General features: G+C 53.1%; 2 protein-coding genes and 1 long non-coding RNA gene across 6 annotated transcripts in view; 2 read left to right on the top strand and 1 right to left on the bottom strand.

Moving 5' to 3' along the window:
* The window catches only part of Fbxw4 (F-box and WD repeat domain containing 4), an 86,968-nt gene extending 79,511 nt beyond the window's left edge, over positions 1-7,457 (top strand). The window contains exons 7-9 of one of the 3 annotated variants that reach the window (XM_016006690.2): positions 5,873-6,013; positions 6,411-6,552; positions 6,716-7,457. In XM_016006690.2, coding sequence (XP_015862176.2) covers positions 5,873-6,013; positions 6,411-6,552; positions 6,716-6,835 — 403 coding nt within the window. In that variant the 3' untranslated portion in view covers positions 6,836-7,457. Of the gene's footprint in view, positions 1-4,545; positions 4,687-5,872; positions 6,014-6,410; positions 6,553-6,715 lie in introns of those variants that run through there. The other 2 variants (XM_042264465.2, XM_076563185.1) reach the window with 2 other exon arrangements.
* A 765-nt stretch (positions 7,458-8,222) lies between these two features.
* The window catches only part of Dpcd (deleted in primary ciliary dyskinesia homolog (mouse)), an 18,010-nt gene continuing 9,502 nt past the window's right edge, over positions 8,223-16,730 (bottom strand). For both annotated transcript variants that reach the window (XM_006988190.4, XM_042264429.2), the window contains 4 exons: positions 14,431-14,555; positions 13,868-14,001; positions 8,799-8,901; positions 8,223-8,503 (listed from right to left, as the gene is read on the bottom strand). In XM_006988190.4, coding sequence (XP_006988252.1) covers positions 8,399-8,503; positions 8,799-8,901; positions 13,868-14,001; positions 14,431-14,555 — 467 coding nt within the window. In that variant the 3' untranslated portion in view covers positions 8,223-8,398. The remainder of the gene's footprint in view (positions 8,504-8,798; positions 8,902-13,867; positions 14,002-14,430; positions 14,556-16,730) is intronic.
* LOC143271165 (uncharacterized) lies at positions 8,995-10,640 on the top strand. Its single transcript, XR_013048380.1, has 3 exons — positions 8,995-9,113; positions 9,677-9,743; positions 10,528-10,640. It is a non-coding gene; the product is annotated as an uncharacterized LOC143271165 (long non-coding RNA).

The raw sequence follows: 16,730 nt of genomic DNA, 5'->3' as shown, positions 1-16,730 counted from the left end.
GGCACACACCTCCCAGCTTCTGGAAGGTCTAGTGGATCTGAATGCTCTAACATCACCTTCTACCACCATGAGCCTGCTGTTGCTATGGGATTGGCATTTTCCACCAAGGGGCATTTGAGCTGGCTGGATCTAGCATTGGCCACTAAGAGCAGAGCACTCTGGGTCCCCTGTGACTGGGGACAGGTAAGCTACGGGGTGGAGAAGCCTGCAACTCCAGACCTGAAGCTTGTCACAGGGGTCCAGCCATTGGCCCTAAGCCATCTTGGGGACTGTGAAGTAGGGAAGCAGAAGAGGGCTTTTGGTGACATCACTATTCCTAAGGCGTTAAGCCCTCTGCACAAAAGTCCTCTCTCCTTGTCCCCAAGGCCAGGGTCATCCCTGTTCTCTGTTATGCTTTCATTTCTGTCTTGAAGCTGCTGAATCTCTCCTTAGCCAGGGAAAGGGCAGAATGGGTTTCCCACATACGTAGGCTTTGCTCAGGGCAACCCCATGCCTGGAACCAATCTCTGCCTAAGGAAACTTCCTATGTCAGCACTAGTAGTATCCCCTCACAAAGCTCTCCCTGATCTGTCACCTGGCCTCTTCCATCGAGGACTGAGTAAGCAGACTTGTAAGGGCTGCCTGCAATAAGCCCAGGTATGCTGGGAATGTAACTGCCTTGCGCTGAGCACAGGGTACGGATATATGGCATTTGCTAACAACAGAATGGCAGAGCACACGGATGGGGATGGGAACAGTGATCACCACAGGCTGCTGTGCTGAGGACATCGTGCGTGCCCCATTCCGCTCAGATGTGGCTGTCTCCCTGCCCTTCCTCTCCCCGCCCCATGCAGGGGCCTGGCCTTCAGTCAGGGTGATTATGGGGACTGCCCCTCTTGAAAGTACCTGCCTTCTCCTTTGAAAGTATTACTGACAGCAGCTTTTCCTTCTCTTTTTTCTTTCCTTCTTCAAGGAACCCTGTAATTTCTTATTCTTTCTCCCCTTTGCTTTTGCTTTCTTGTCCTGTCCCCTGAACTCTTTGAAATCGCCTCTCTGCCTGCTGACACCAAACTGATACTTTGCGTTTCACTTCTCCTTATCCCTTTATGGCAACAGATGTTGAAATTTTGTATCCTTTTATCTGCCCGGCTGCCCTTTCCTGTAATTACGTCGCCTTGTTAGCAGTACAAAGTGGGCTGGCCGCTGCCTGGCCTTTGAGCCATTGTGTCTGAACACGTGTGCTCTGGTGGGTGCTGGAGGGGAGGCATGCTCACACACATACATGTGACAGACACTGTGTGCCTCCTCCTCCTCCTGACGTAGCAGGGACGATACATTTCAACATCATCCCCACATCTCCACTGTTAGGTTTGAAATCTGGGGCAGGTGGCTCAGTGGGCAAGGGTACTTGTCACTGGGCCTGACAGCTTGAGTTTGATCCCCAGAACCTCTATGGGAGGAGATAACAGATTCCTTTAAATTGCTCTTTGACTTCCATAAGCACAACCTTGTCAGGAAATGTTTAAAAACATTTTTTTTTTGGGGGGGGGAGGGGTTTCTTCCCTTGATTCTCTTACTAGAGGACCAGCCCCTTAGGCACCTGAGAGGTAGAGAGGCCTGCAGAGTACAAGTGAGGACCTGAAGGTGGACCTTGTATCTGCTAGGGCAGGGCCAGGGCTTGCAACCAGCTTGACCCTCCCGTTCCCACAGGGGCAAGTCACAGGTCTCCTGACATGTGGCAGGGCCCGCTCACCCACACATGACAGTGAGAGACCAAGACACAGAACTGGCGCTCTGTTGTTACAGGGAAAAGTGGTAGACTTGGAGGCCTAAAAGAACATGGAGTTAAGCTGGGCATGGTGCTGCACCCTCTAATCATAGCACTCAAGAGGCAGAGGCAGGTGGATCTCTGAGTTCAAGGACAGCCTGGTCTACAGAGTGAGTTCCAGGACAGCCAGGGCTCCACAGAGAAACCCTGTCTCAAAAAACCAAAGGGGTCGGGGAGAGGCCTATTCTAAGGACCACATGAGCCAGTAGGTGTGAAGTACTCAGTGTAGGCCTTCCAGACTCAGGGACTCAACTGTGTGAGCTGCTCCAGAGGTAGCAGCAACTCCTTCACCACGAGACCTCCACAGCCGTTCCCATTAGGTTACTACCAGGCTGGCTTTGCAGCTCAGCCTGTGTCCTGGATTCTGTCTTCTTGGTATGTGACTTGAAAATATTTCCTCTGTAGCTTTGGCTTCTTTATTCCCAATCAGAGGCTAATCTGAGACTACTACTCGGCCCCAAAGCCTCACAGTGCTTCATGACATTAGGGATGTGTGTGCATCCACAGGTGTCTGAGGGACGGATGCCGGAGACTGCCATGTGTTCCCTCACATTGCCAAGCCTCTAGCCGAATCAGATGGCCAGCCTCATCACCTTGTCATTGCTATCCATCACAATCCCATCATTACCTAAAGAATCACTCATTCTCCTTCCTGAAAAATGTCTCTTTACCTTATAGAACGTTCTCTTTTCTCTGTATTGTTAGCTGAGTATAAATTTAGACTTCTCTCCCTCACTGGACAGTGTCTTCTTCATAGTGCAGCTCCCATCTCCCTGTAGTTTCTGTTCATGCACAATACCTTGCATGTAGAAGGTGCTTGGTTAATGGTTAAGGGAGGAGAGAAGAGGGGAAATGATTGTTCTTGAGTGCCTCTGGGCCTGATTTAACTTACAGGCCATTTGCTCTTGGAGAGAAGAGATACACTGCTTGTCATACTTCAGTCTTTCAAAACTACTGTTAAGGTTCAGAGACTCCAGGGAGCACCATCAGCACCAGAATGTTAAAAGTAGCTGGAAGATGGTGTGAGAGCCACAGCATGCATCCTGTGGGCTGGAAGCCTCAGAATACTCTAGTGCAAGAAGCTTGTGGTGATAATGTGGGCCAGAGGTATCAGGCCTGGGCTGAGAATGAAGTAGGGCATGGTGTTTAGACTGGAAGGTTCAGGCTGGAGGGGCAGGGGATGCCTGTCAGCTTGACCATAGCGGCTGACGGTGGTGCATTATCTCACTTTTCTTCCTTCTGGTCAGCAGGTGAGCCAGGCCCAGGACACCTGATTGTTCTTTTGAGACTCCTCAGGGATGCGGTCCCACACAGCTTGCTTCTCCCTGCACAGCACTAGAGGCTGTGCCACGGGATCAGGCCCTCAGCAATCCCTGTCTCATTCCTCCGGGCTCACCCTGCAGGCCGCCCCATCTCTCTGTGTCGTTCCTGGCTGGAGAGAATTATTGGAGTCAGGCTCAGGAGGCTAGGGTGTGGAGGTCTCCGGCCCTCAGCAGCTCCTGGAGGCCTATGCTTTGTCTGCAAGAGTCGGAAGGGAAGGGACTTTTTGTCTGGCTCTCTATAGTGACAAGCCCAGTTCTTGCTCCTGTCTTGGCCTGGGGCTCTGAGCAGCAGCCCTGTTCCCACACAAGTTGTGGGACAGCCAAGTCTCTACACATGCCACCCCCTTTACCCCCTACAGTGAGAGGCCGAGAAACATTCTTAACATTCTTTCTAGAGAAAAGGGGTGAAATGTCTGAATTTGGGGGTCACCACGTTATACAAATTGCAATCTAATCGTTTTTACAAGAACACACTTGCCGTGAGAACAGCAGCACGGGGGGTGAGCAGACAGACAGACAGACAGACTGTGAGGGCCATTGTTGGTCAGTCTCCCTCCATCACAACAGTTAAGCTAGTTTGCTACTTAAATTGGGCCTGGGGTGGGAACCTGAAGGGCCCGTGGTGCCATTTCTGTTTGTTTTCCCAAATCAAAGCCCCAGCAGGGCCCCCGTGGCACTGCTGGGCTACTGTTAGGACAGACAGGCCTTTTCCCAGAGCCCCGTGTGTCAGTTGATGCTCTGAACTTAACCTTGCGGGGCTATACAACAGCCTGGAGGCCTCCAGGCCAAAGAAACTGTTTCTTTGTAGTGGTGGTTTAGAGTGTGTGGCCCCTTGAGAGTCCCAGCAAAGGAAAGCAGGGACTTCCCAGGCTGGGACAGGCAGATGAAGGGCTGGGCCTTTGGGTCTCCCCAGACCCCTTGGGCAGTGGACAGGATCCAGATTGGTGGCTCAATCTGGATGTGCCCCCTCTCACTTCTGACCCGCCAGCGGTGGGTACCCAGCTCTGATTCTCTCAGAATCCCAGCAACACGGTGGACAGGCAGATGGGGCTCCACCCCTACACCCGGTCTTTCATCTTCTGTTTCAAACAAACATGAAATTACTTCCATAGATTAAAGAGGAGAGAGAGCTCCTCAATCACTCCTTCCAGCCTCACTAATGGAGTGGGCAGGGCCCCAAAACCTGGAAAGGACAGGGAGAACTGTGGAGGACCAGCTCCCACCTGGTGCACACAGATGCAAGTGGGCCTTTGAGATGGGCCTCTGCCCGCCTCCATGGCTGTCAGGTTGGTGGCTGTTCTAGGAAGGCAGAGTCTCTAGAAGCAAGGCCAAGTGGTCCGTATCAGACCCTGACCTGGCGAGATGTCTCTGGCCCCCCGGAGTCCCTGACAGATAGGCCTGTCTCTATCTCCTCAGGCCAACACTGGGCCACTGCATACCTCAAGGAGATCCCTGGGAAGGTGGCTGGCACAGAGGTGCCCGTTCGGGACTTAACCCTTCAGTGGACAGCAGTAGTGTTCCTTGGAGGCCTTCACAGTGTTCACAGTGAAAAGCTAAGTAGGTAACTAGAGAGCCCCAGCTTCCTCCTTCAATGCTTTTTACAATGGCTGCCTTTTTGGGAGTAGGCTGGGTGACAGTGAGTGATTAAGGACAGCTTGGAGCTGAAGTCTCCATTTAGACACATGGCTGGCAGCCCAGCCCGCTTCAAGCCCTTTGTGGGGCACTGCTCAGGCCACAGTTGTGCTTTTGAGTCAATGAAATCCCCTCTTGCCCTGTGCCCAGGCCTCTTACCTGAGCATCCCTGTGATGTGTTCAGGACCTTGTTTCTCCCATCACACCATGGAGCGCGGTGAAAAGGAAGCCGAGGCGCTGGGCCCAGAGGGTGCCTCTTCCCCTTCTCCCCTCCACACATCCTGCAGAAGCTCAACACAGCCACCATTCCCTGGCCACAAGGATTAGCTGATGCACTTGATATTGAGGGGCAGTTGCTAGGGCCAAGAGGCCCCCCTACGTGGTTGCTAGGGGTCTGGCATGGGGTGAGAGGTCTGCCCACTGCCGCGGTCACGGAGGGAATTACACAGTCACAAAGAAATTGTTCTTCTCAGTAATCTGGTCTCGGCCACCGGGTGGGGTGCGGGTGGGGGAGCAGGCTGGAGCCCAGCAGGCTGGGGGCTGTGATCACAGAGGCGTGCTAGCCCTGGGCTGGGGGCCAGGGACCGGGAACACCAGGGACCAGCACGCTAAGCTGCTTTCTCAGCTATTTCTGCCGCTGGACACAAAGGTGTTTACTTGTTTTAACATCTCCTAGGACTCCCCTTTCTCCCTTTGTGTGGTCTTTATCCCCAATAAGGTTTGAGCCCCAGATTACAGGCAGGAATTAAGGCACTGGACTCGGGCAGCTCAGAACTGCATGACCTGCCAGATCAAGGAGTATAAAGTAGCCAAGTGTGTGCTTGTGAGGGGGCGACCCCTCCAGCGAGACCCATTCACTGCCCCAGGGACCAGGCAGCCAGCATGCAGGTGTGATGGAGGGCTGCTGCATTTGTCCCGCTGAGGCCTCAGCTGGGGTCGGGATACCGGGGGAGGGGTGGGCAGTTTCCTAGTTGGAGGTTCAGTAGCTAGGATCTCCTCCCTCAGCCCTCTCCCTCAGGGAGCACCCCCAGGAGATGGAGAGCTTTATGAGAGATTGCGCATGGCCAAGGGGGACAGCCGTTCACTTTCTGCCCTTCTTTCCCTCCCGCAGTGGGCAGCTGATCACACATCTGGGCAGTGATTTCCCCCCAGGGGCTGGGGTGCTGGATGTCATGTATGAGTCCCCCTCTACACTGCTGTCCTGTGGTTACGACACCTATGTTCGCTACTGGGACCTCCGCACAAGTGCCCGGTGAGTGTGCCGGATGGGCACCAGTGCAGGCAGTCCTGGGTCAGCCCAGGGCAGGGCACAGAGACTCCTGTCAAGTTCAGGTTCCCTACCCTCAGCCCACTCTGGTCAGTGTGGCCTGGGAGACTGAGGACGACAGACATTTCTCAGAGCATCAACAGGTCAGCAGGAAACTGCTCTTGGCATCCTCTCCCAGATCTCGTGAGGCCTGTGTGCATCTCTCGTGGATCCTAGGTCAGGTAGTCTGCCAGGAGAAGGGAGATGAGGCTGTGTTGTCTCTGTGGCCCCAGGCTCGCAGGAGGCCTCTGCAGAGGACCCTTTCCCATTAGGTCTGGTTGTTAAGAAGCTGCTGAGTCAGGAGGGTACCCAAACCTGTCGGTATCTCTCTCTTCGCGGACAGGAAATGTGTCATGGAGTGGGAGGAGCCCCACGACAGTACCTTATACTGCCTGCAGACAGACGGCAACCACCTGCTGGCCACAGGCTCCTCCTACTACGGTGTGGTGCGGCTCTGGGACCGGCGCCAGAGGGCTTGCCTGCATGTAAGTGTCCCGACCAGCACATGCCTCTGGGGTGGCAAGACTCACGGTGGCCAAGGTTGTGCCTATGGTCCATGTCCCCGTTCCACTGGGTCTGGGACTCCTAAGTTGGGGCAGCCCATTTCCCAACTGGAATGCTCTTCTCATCCTGTGTCCTCCTCTCCAGGCCTTCCCGCTGACATCGACTCCACTCAGCAGCCCTGTGTACTGCCTGCGATTCACCACCAGACATCTCTATGCCGCCCTGTCTTACAACCTCCACATCCTAGACTTTCAGAACCCATGACAAACCAGCCCTGCCTCTGGGCTGGGCAAGTAAGCTAGCTACTCAGGGACCTCTCGTCTGGCACGTGAAGTGACTGCTACCTCACTCCTCTTCCCAGCCCCGCTGTGCCGCACTGTGCTGCTCCTAGACCGGCGGCGGCCACACCACAAGGCCCTGGCACCTGAAGCACCGCCTCCTGGACCCTGGCGTGACTGATGTAGGCTCTCCCAGTACCTGTGGTCTTAGGAGAATGGACTTGAACTCAGGTGTGTACAACAGAGTCAAAGTCAGGGCCGGGGCTGGCAAGGCCAACCCTGTCCCCAAGCCCTTCAGAGCACTATAGCAGCCTGAAGAGTGAGGTGAGGGCCCCCCACCATCCCAGCTGGAAAAAGAGGTGCAATTAGTTGCTGGAACTTCTGCTGGTACCAGCCGCCTCCTCAGTCAGGTCTCGACTTTGGCCAACTTCTTGGAGCTGGGGGCTCATTTCTGAGACACTAGCCTGGTTTTGCTTTGAAACTAAGACAAGGACAAAGGACACCTGTCAGTTTGGGGTTCTGGGCTAGCCATTCCTCAGGCCAGCTGTGGGAAACGTGCTATGATTTTCATTTTTGTAAAAATAAAATTTGGTTGTTCGCAAATCTGATTCTTTGTGGTTAGGTCATTCTAGAAGGCCCCGGGGAGGCAGATCAGATTTAAACTCAGGAATGTATACAGGGGAAAGGACAAAACCGTGGCTCCGTGTCCCCAAGAACAAAGGTTTTTCTTCCACCTCTTTGGGCTGTGGACAGGGGGCTGTGGACAGGGGACTGTGGATAGGGGCTGTGGACAGGGACTGTGGACAGGGGCCTGTGGACAGGGAGCTGTGGACAGGGGCTGTGGACAGGGGCTGTGGACAGGGACTGTGGACAGGGACTGTGGACAGGGGCTGTGGACAGGGACTATGGACAGGGGCTGTGGACAGGGGCTATGGACAGGGGACTGTGGACAGGGACTGTGGACAGGGGCTGTGGACAGGGGCTATGGACAGGGACTGTGGACAGGGGACTGTGGACAGGGGCTGTGGACAGGGGCTGTGGACAGGGGCTGTGGACAGGGCTGTGAACCCACGGTCACCTACTCTGGTGCACCACACACACCTGTGACAACCTGTAGGCTTGCTCACTTGAACCACAGTGTCTTAACTTTCTGTGCCTTTTCCAAGATTGCTCCCATCTACCTCAGGGGGTTTCTTCCCCCGAGCTGCCTGTATAAGACAAGGCAGCACAGGGGTTCACAAGCTGCCCGGCCCCGTCCTCCTCTCCTCTCCAGGGTGGAGGGTGGTGGGTGGGTTGTCACACTGACACCTTCCCCAGGAAGGCCGGGTGCTGAGGACAGGCACCCACACAAGTGGACAACAGGACAGTCCTCCTAGAGCGACTCCAAATGACTTTACTCAGGAACAAAACCACGGGCAGAAGCAAGCTGTGTCCCAGAAGCCAGTTCCTCGGACTCGGTAATTCCCAGAAGCAGCTGCCCCGTGCCGGAAGAGCCCGCGCCTGGTCGTCTCACAGCTCCCTCCACACTGGAGGCACAGGCTTCAGACAGCTACTGGGTCTTACAGTCCCCGTCGCTGCTGTGGGCCGTCTTTACCTTCTTTAGCTCCTTCTGGAGCTCTGACTCTGCCGCCATGACCTCCTTTGGCTTCTGATACTGTGGAGGGAAGCAGGGAGGAACTAACTCGTCACTAGCCCCGCCCTCCACACGCTCCCTCTGGCTCTTCAGGATCCTTGCTGGGGTCCTGTGGCGGGGAGGAGCAGTCCCGGATGACAACCCAAGTCCTGTGCTTTGCACCACCTCCCCATGGCACTGTTGGGTGTCAGGCCCCACCCCTCAGATGAGCAGGAGCCGCCTGCTCTTTGACAGGCACACCTAGGATTTGGGGTGTCTGGAGCAGGGAAGTGGGGGGGGGGACCTCTTCCTGATGTCAAGTCTGGACAAATCTTACAGAGATTATCAGGGTGCAGTTGGCGTGAGCAAAGCTCAGTGCAGAGTCATCCAGAGGAAGCTGGTGTCTGTCTAGGTCAGGAATGGAGAACTTCTTGTAGTACCTGTGGGGACACCAAGAGGCTGCTGGGGAGCCAGCACAGTGACCCCGACAGTCGGGCACCCGGCCCTCTGCTACCAGATTTCTCCACAGCTCTCCCCCACTTTCTATACAGCTGGACAGGCAAGGGAAACCCACAAGAATGACCTGGTGTTTGCGAGTTTGTGGTTCTGGACTCAAAAGGATGATGGTAGCCTTAGGCCAGGCCAACCAAAGGTGAGCAGAGCCAGTGGGAGTTCTGAGATAGCCCGGGGGGCAGAGTGACTCTTCACACAGGGCTGGCACTGCCAACTATACAGGAGCCTTCCAAGACTCACGGGGACACCAGAAATGGGACATCTAACAAGCATCAGCAGACGGCTAAGGCTTCTTACCTAAGCAGTACAGTTACTCCTTACATGAGACCTCACTGAAAGATTGGGACACATCTGTCCCCACAATGACAACCATGTGTCTTTTTTTTTTTTTTTTTTTTTTTTTTGGTTTTTCAAGACAGGATTTCTGTGTGGTAGCCCTGGCTGTCCTGGATCTCACTCTGTAGCCCAGGCTGGCCTCAAATTCACAGAGATCTGCCAGGCTCTGCCTCCCAAGTGCTGGGATTAAAGGCATGCGCCACTGCTACCCGGCTCTATGTGTGTTTCAAGGTCTCATAGACTGACTACTAAAAGCAGACAGGGAAGTCCACCTCAAGAAGCAGTCTTCCTGGGAGGACAAGGCATGAGACTGAGGGACCCCGGATCTCAGATTCTGGACCTCTTCCTCTCTCCATTTTCATATAGAGTAAACACAACCAACCAGAGTGCAGATAACAAGGCTTTGCCAAGAGGAAATGTCATTGAGATGGAGGTGGGATCCTGCCTGCTTTCCTGGCAGCTGTCAGTTCGGAGTCAGGATCAGAGATTTCCTCATGCCTGCTCCACCTGATGCTGACTTAGACCAGGGCCTAAAGGAAGGGCCTTCTTCTCCATTTCCTTGGTGGACCTGTGGGATGGGCACTGCCAGAGCCCTACCTGGACAAGTCACTTTCTGTACAGGGAGAGGCTGTGTGGGCTGAGGAGGGAAATGCCTCAGGCAGGTACAAACAAACTCGAGAAGGGCCTGCAGAGAATGGGCTTTTAATCCTTCAGAGGGCCCTGGCCCTTGTGACAGTTACACTGAGTCCACTTCAAAAGCCCTGATGCCCCGGGGATGGGGATGGAGAGCAAAGCAGTGCTTCTGCGGTCTTCCCTGCCCAAATCCCTCCGTTCAGAAGAGGCTCTGGGGCCCCTCTCTTCCCAGGTTCCCCTCTCCCCACCAAGGTGCTGGGACTCAAGGCAGGAAAAGAATGTTTATTTAAAGACTGACAGTTCAAAAGGAGTGGGGGCTGGGGATCCTAATGGTGAGGCAGTGGCGTTCTTTTCCAAAGCTCTGCCCCGGGGAAAGCGATCCATCTGCCTGCAATGGATGGAATGCCTGCTTCATCCTCTTCCCAGCCATCAGGCCGAGTGAGGGCTTTTCCTGGGGCCCTGGTCTGGCCAGCAAAGGTGGCAGACACTGATAATAGCAGGAGGTCAAAGGTTAAACAGCGGAGATTAGGTGAACACAAAGGCTTGTTAGGAAGTGTTAACATCTTCCCTGCAAATATACACAGAAAGCAGGACCAGGAGAGAAGCACCTCCCACCCCAGGCGGGACCAATGGAGGAGAAGCAGCCCCGCTGTGCCCCCACCCATGGCAACTTCAGGATCACAGAGAATTTAAAGGTGTATGTATGGCTTCCTTTATCCTCCTCCTGCGACCGACTGCCAGGGAAAGCAGGCCTGAGAGGGTTGGGTTTGCTTTGCATCTATGATGGATTTCGTTTACTGGGTGAGGTCAAAGAGCCAGTGCTCGCGTCTCCTGACATCAGGATGCTATGGAGTAAAGGGCTCCACCTTTCCCTCTGCACAGCTGCCCCAACTCACCTTGAGTTTGCACCACATAACTGAACTGGAATTGTTCACCAGGACCTGGATGAGAGGAACCCACTGTGCTTCTGGAAGTCAGAGTGCCTTTTTGTCCCACTCTGCTTGTATCCCTGCCCAATTCCCTGCGACCTTCTACCCAATCCCTGAGACCCCTGCCCAATTCCCTGCGACCTTCTACCCAATTCCCTGTGACCCCTGCCCAATTCTCTGCAACCCCCTACCCAATTCCCTGCGACCCCCTACCCAATTCCCTGCGACCCCCTGCACTGTGAATGGACAAGGGGTACAGATTAGGCTCGGTGGAAGCCCCAGAAGGAGAGCTGAGGCAGGGCACAGACCCTGCCCCACACTCCTCTAGCCTGCACACTGGCTTGGCAGGTATCCAGAGAAGTCTCCAGCCAGTCCTGCCCTGAGAGTGGCAGCAGGTAAAGCTTAGACCTCAGGCGCTAGGCAAACTACACGGTTACTTCCGGGGGCCCACAGAGTCACAACGAACAGGCCCACACTCAAGGTTCTCAGTCTCACCAAAGGGCGTCCCACCGAGTCTGACTGTCTGGAAGCTGTCCGAACATGGAGTCCTGTCGTCTAGTAATGCTCACTAATAAAGCCAGCAGTTAGAGTATCTATGTCAGGTCAGGCAGGCTCTTCCCATCCCTTGCTCTCGCAGCTTGGCCATGGTACAGGGCGCATGCATGCATGTGAGGTCAGATTCCTCAAACCATCGTGAGGTAGTGTAAGCATGCTTCTCACGAGTGAGGAGAACTTGGCCAGAATCTACCGTTGACACCTAGCAGAGGCTAGATCTAAGCCAGTCTTCCCAGGCTGAGACACGGAACCTTCCTTACACAAACATGCTTATCAGGACCAGATAGTACCACACCAGGATCCTGCAGAAATGGTTTCTTCCTTCCCGATTCATGTTATTAATGCCCAGGGCCAAGGACTAGACTTCCACAAGACACTGGAATCAACTTCTTCAAGCCAAATTCAGTTCTGCAGGGGCCAGGCAGATACCAACAAGGCAACTGTGTGTAGCTGTGGTCAGGAGCCACATTCTAGAATTTTGAAATGTGGGCACACCTCCAGGTGAAGAAAGGTGGAGGCCTATGTAAATGCATAGGACCTGAGCGAGAAGGCCACACTCTCTGCAACACTTTGTGCTGACTTTTATATGCGTTTCTACAACCATTAATACAGAGATAAGAATAAATACGCTTCATGTCCACCTCTGGATGGTGTGATGATCAAGAAAGAGATTCTAAAAGTATTCTAAAAAATTTAACCCTGCTCATATAACACACTTGTGTTTCGTTGGATGGCTGGAAGTGCAGGTATTGACTGTATTTCTCCAGTTGGAAGGTAGAAATTCCATTAGGCACAGCAAAGGGCTGGTTAAGTCGGGTGGCCTCTCCAGCCTACTTCCTAAAAGAGGGACCTGCAGGGGGCAGGCTGAGCCTGGTTAAGATTCAGAAACACAGTTCCAAAGTGAGTACCAAAATACCATTTTTTCCCTCTGTGGGAAGCCCCCCTCCTAGGGTACCCCTCCCACCCTGCCTTGCCTCCAATAGCATCTCAGAAAGTCCCCAACTCCTGCCCTTGGGTGCTAGGATGCTCCACTAGCCACGGAGCCCCTGGCCAACAGCGCCACCTATGGCACATACAGGATATGAGTGCAGGAGATGGGGCCCAGAGGATCTGCTCACAGATGAAGTTTTTGGTGAGCTAGCTGGCCTCTCTTCTAGCACTCGCTTGTAATCACATTTCTGCCTGATATCTGTATTCCACAGTGACCTCTGGGGGACAAAAAGGAGGCAGCAGCCAGCTCCACAAAGCGCTGAGCTGCAGATTCAAATGCTATCAGAAGCACTTTTGTTCCCAGTTTGGACCCAGGGCTTCGTCCGCCAGGGAATGCTTGCTGAAGCACGGACTTTGTTTTCCTACAGGCAATTTCTCTGTTGTCTGAAATTGCTAAATTCCACTTTAGGCACTGACTCCTGTTAATGATGAGAACAATAACGGGAACAAACGGCCTTTTATCTGAGGACTTCAGTGTGCTTTATAAACGCAAACCCTTATTATTATGACTTTATATTTATAGACAAGGTCCACTACAGGGGCTGTTGGCTGCATGCACAGCAATAATCCTGAAATTAATTCATTCATCTCTACCCTTTCCCTTGTCCCCTCACCCCTGCCAAAGTGACAGGGCGTGGTGGTGCTAAGAGGAGAGAGGCCCAGGCCTACACTGGAGGGCTGGCGGTCCTCTGCCTCCCTGTAGGTAGGCCTCTTGGACTAAGGGAGACTGCACCACGTCACCTGCCGGAGGGGCAGCTCTCCTCTGAAGCAGCAGTGGGATACAGACACCATGGGGTTCGGCCCTGTACCTCAGGCAGCAAGTTGGGTAGTTTGGCAGCTTGTGGATGAAACGGATTCATTTCTAGATTCTTCAACTGTGATCAGTCAGGGCACCAGAAACCCAAAGTAATCATACCTTGGCCACCTCTCAAACCACAGCACCCACTGCCTACCCCAGCAGATTATAAAGGGACTCTGCAACAGAATTCTAGAGATTTCTGAGAGCCAAAATTCTGCCTACTTCCCCTTAGTCCAGGGAGGGACGAGGGCTGCTGCTGCAGACTGATGTTTTAGTCTCCAGGTACCACCCAGGCAGGTGTGCCTTCCAGGACATGGCTCCGTGCCAATTCAGTGACGTCACCAAGCCAAGCTCACCAGGTCAAGGACATAACAGCCTTAGAATAAAACTACCAGAGACCACAAGTTAACAGTTAGGTGATTCCCTGAAGTCCTCATCCATTCAACAGAGAGCCCCATAAGCCCCCAAAATGTGACAGGCTCCAAACTAGACACTGGCCCCAGTTCTACCTTGATGGAGCACCACACAGCCAGCTCATGCACTCTCAGCACCCGAGGTTGAAGTACAGCCTGCCCCCCAGATAAGGAGCAGCCCAAGATCTCACTCCACTCTCCCCCAGCTCATACACAAGGTGCCCACCACACCACTCACTTTTTGTTCGTCGTTCTAACAATGATGCAGCGCTCCTTCTGGGCCACAGAGACGCTATAGACATCCTTTGGGTAGGGGAGATTTCGAATCCGCCACTGGAAACTTGTTTTAGTGTCCTTGCGCATGAAGATGGGCTGTGAAAAGCAAATCAGCCCAGGCTGGCCTTAGACCCGCTGTGTAGTAGGATGACCTTGACTTCTGCTTCTCCTGACTCCACCTCCCCAAGCACTGGGATTGCAGGCATGTGCTATGATGCCCAGGTTATCGAGGCCCATTCTTGGGGAAGGTACAAAGGGTTGGCCCCTTGCCCTCCCCAGGCTCTAGCCAGGGAAGCCGGGGGCCCTCTGCTCTTCTCCATGGCTCCCACCTAAAGCTGCTGTTGCTGTCACACACCAGGCCTGGGGGCCTTGCCCTGCAATGGCCAAGATAAACCCTTGGGGTGTTCACACCAGGGTGGTTAGGTGGGCATAGTGGATATAAGGTGGTGAACCAATCATGGTCCCTGCCCTGAGGGTCAGGAGTCTCCTCCCAGTCCCCATAAGACCCTGGACAAACAGACATACATTGGCATTACTTTCCTTGATGAGCTCGGCTCCCAGGCTCCCGGCTCCTGAGAGCACTGGCTCTCCCACTTCAATCTGCCACTGGCCCAAGGCTCCCAGGGCATTTTTCACACGCCATTTTCTCACTGGGGAGAGAACAAGCGAAGGATTAAAGCTCTTTCCTGCCAAACCTGACAAGACACTGGATAATGGGAGCAGGACACGCCGGGGCTCTGCAGGACACGCCGGGGCTCTGCAGGACACGCCGGGGCTCTGCAGGACACGCCGGGCTCTGGTCTTGATGCTGGGTCTTGTGCATCTGATCTGGGAATCGCATGACCTAGGAAATCAAACTAGGGCATTCCAGCAACAGCTGGCAAAGTCCACTTCAAAGGTAGGCAGACACCTGGAACTGGGATGCAGCCCCGGGAATCATGGGGTGTGGTACCCAGCGGAAGGCAGAGCGCCGACAAAGGCCATTTCTGGAAATCTGGGTCTCCAAATGGAGTTTAGCCGTGGTTTGTTGTTATTTCTTGAGACACAGTCTTCCTAGACAGCCCGGACTGTTTCCAAACTATTCCTTCGGTCTTGGCCTCAAGTGTAAGGACTGCAAGAGTGCCAGATGCTCACCTTCGGATGCATTTTTCCTCTCTAAAAAACTATGCAAAGGAAAATGAACTGAGTGAAAGCTGTTGGCCAGGTTTGTCTCACGATTCAGAAAGTCCAAATAAAGACAGTCGCTTATTTCAGGTACACTTGGCTTAACAACAACTAACAATAAAAGCCCCCACAGCCCAAAAGCTGTGTTTAAATAATCTCGAGTCTGGCAGTGGTGGTGCACGCCTTTAATCCCAGTACTCTGGAGTCAGAGACAGGCAGATTTCTGAGTTCCAGTCCAGCCTGGTCTACAGAGCGAGATCCAGGATAGGCAACAAAATGACACAGAGAAACCCTGTATTGGGGAAAAAGAAAAAAAAAAAAAAAAAAAAAAAACCCTCAAAAAAAAAAAAAAAAAAGACTGTTGTATACCACTCGGCCTGGTTGATGTATTTCTGTGGATCCAACCACAGCCACCTGCATTCTAGGCAAACATTCACCCTACTCAGCCACGTTCCCAGTCTTCAAACCTAGATTCCTGTGTTCATGCATCCTGCTACTTCCATATAAGAAAAAGAGTTTGAGCCAGGCACTGGTGGCGCACACCTTTAATCCAAGCACTTGGGAGGCAGAGGCAGGTGGATCTCTGTGAGTTCAAGGCCAGCCTGGTCTACAGAGTGAGTTCCAGGAAAGACACAAAGCTACACAGAGAAACCCTGTCTCAAGAAACCAAATAAATGAATGAATGAACAAATGAATGAATGAATGAATGAACGATTTCCAGCTGAGGTATAACTCGGTTTTCCCAGTACTAGACTCAACCTCTAGTATTGCAATTAGCAAATAAAGTCTTAGTGATACACTGTATTTTGTGAGATTTATTTATTTTTATGTGCTTGGCCTGCATTTATACACTACATTTTAAATACACTTATTGTAGTGTGATTTGATTTTATAAAATGGACCCTTATATTTATAACTTGATAATGCAAATAACAATTGTTACTTTCCCATGTTTCGCAGCTCAGATGTTTGTGAAAGGTTTTTTCTTGTGGTGGTTGATGTTGTTTTTAACCCTTGCCCTTCCTTCCTCTCGGTTTGTTTTGTGATGAAGAGTCATTCCAGCCTAGATCTACTACTGATCTCAGCGTGGTCGTCTGACTCAGCATCACGGATGCTGGGCTTTTAGACCTGAGCCACCCTGCCTCCTGTTGTTGTTGTTGTTTGTCTTTTAAAATAAGACACATATATTATGGAAATCATAAACCCGGACGTGAGTTCCGTGGGTAGCACTGGGAAAACGTTTGGCCAGGAGCTCACTGCGCCCCACTCAGCCCTGTGCTGGTGGGGGCTGCTGTGCCGTCCCCCAGTGGAGAGGTTTTGCTGAGGTGCGCCCTCTCCCCGCCCTCCTGCTGTAGTAAGAGATCTGGGCTGCCGAGCTGGGGGATCCTACAGCAGGAGCTGAGCAACTCTGAAAGGGCCTGGTGGGCTACCACAGCTGTTGCCAGGGGTGGGTCTCTTTTCAGGGTGGGGCGGAAGGGTGTCAGCATCAGGCCCATGGGCTTCTGGGCAGCCGGGACAGTCTTGCACGTGCTCACTCCTGTGAGCACAAAAGCTGAACACAAAAGTGTGATGTAGAATTAGAACACTCCCTTGAATATGGGCTTTTTATAAGGTCTGCTGCATTCTGCAGTGTGATTTTATTACATCTTAGGGCCAAAAAT

This window comes from Peromyscus maniculatus, chromosome 1, assembly GCF_049852395.1.
Source record: "Peromyscus maniculatus bairdii isolate BWxNUB_F1_BW_parent chromosome 1, HU_Pman_BW_mat_3.1, whole genome shotgun sequence".
Lineage (NCBI taxonomy): Eukaryota > Metazoa > Chordata > Mammalia > Rodentia > Cricetidae > Peromyscus > Peromyscus maniculatus.
Note: the sequence above shows the minus strand (reverse complement) of the source record. Positions and strands in the feature narration are given on the sequence as shown.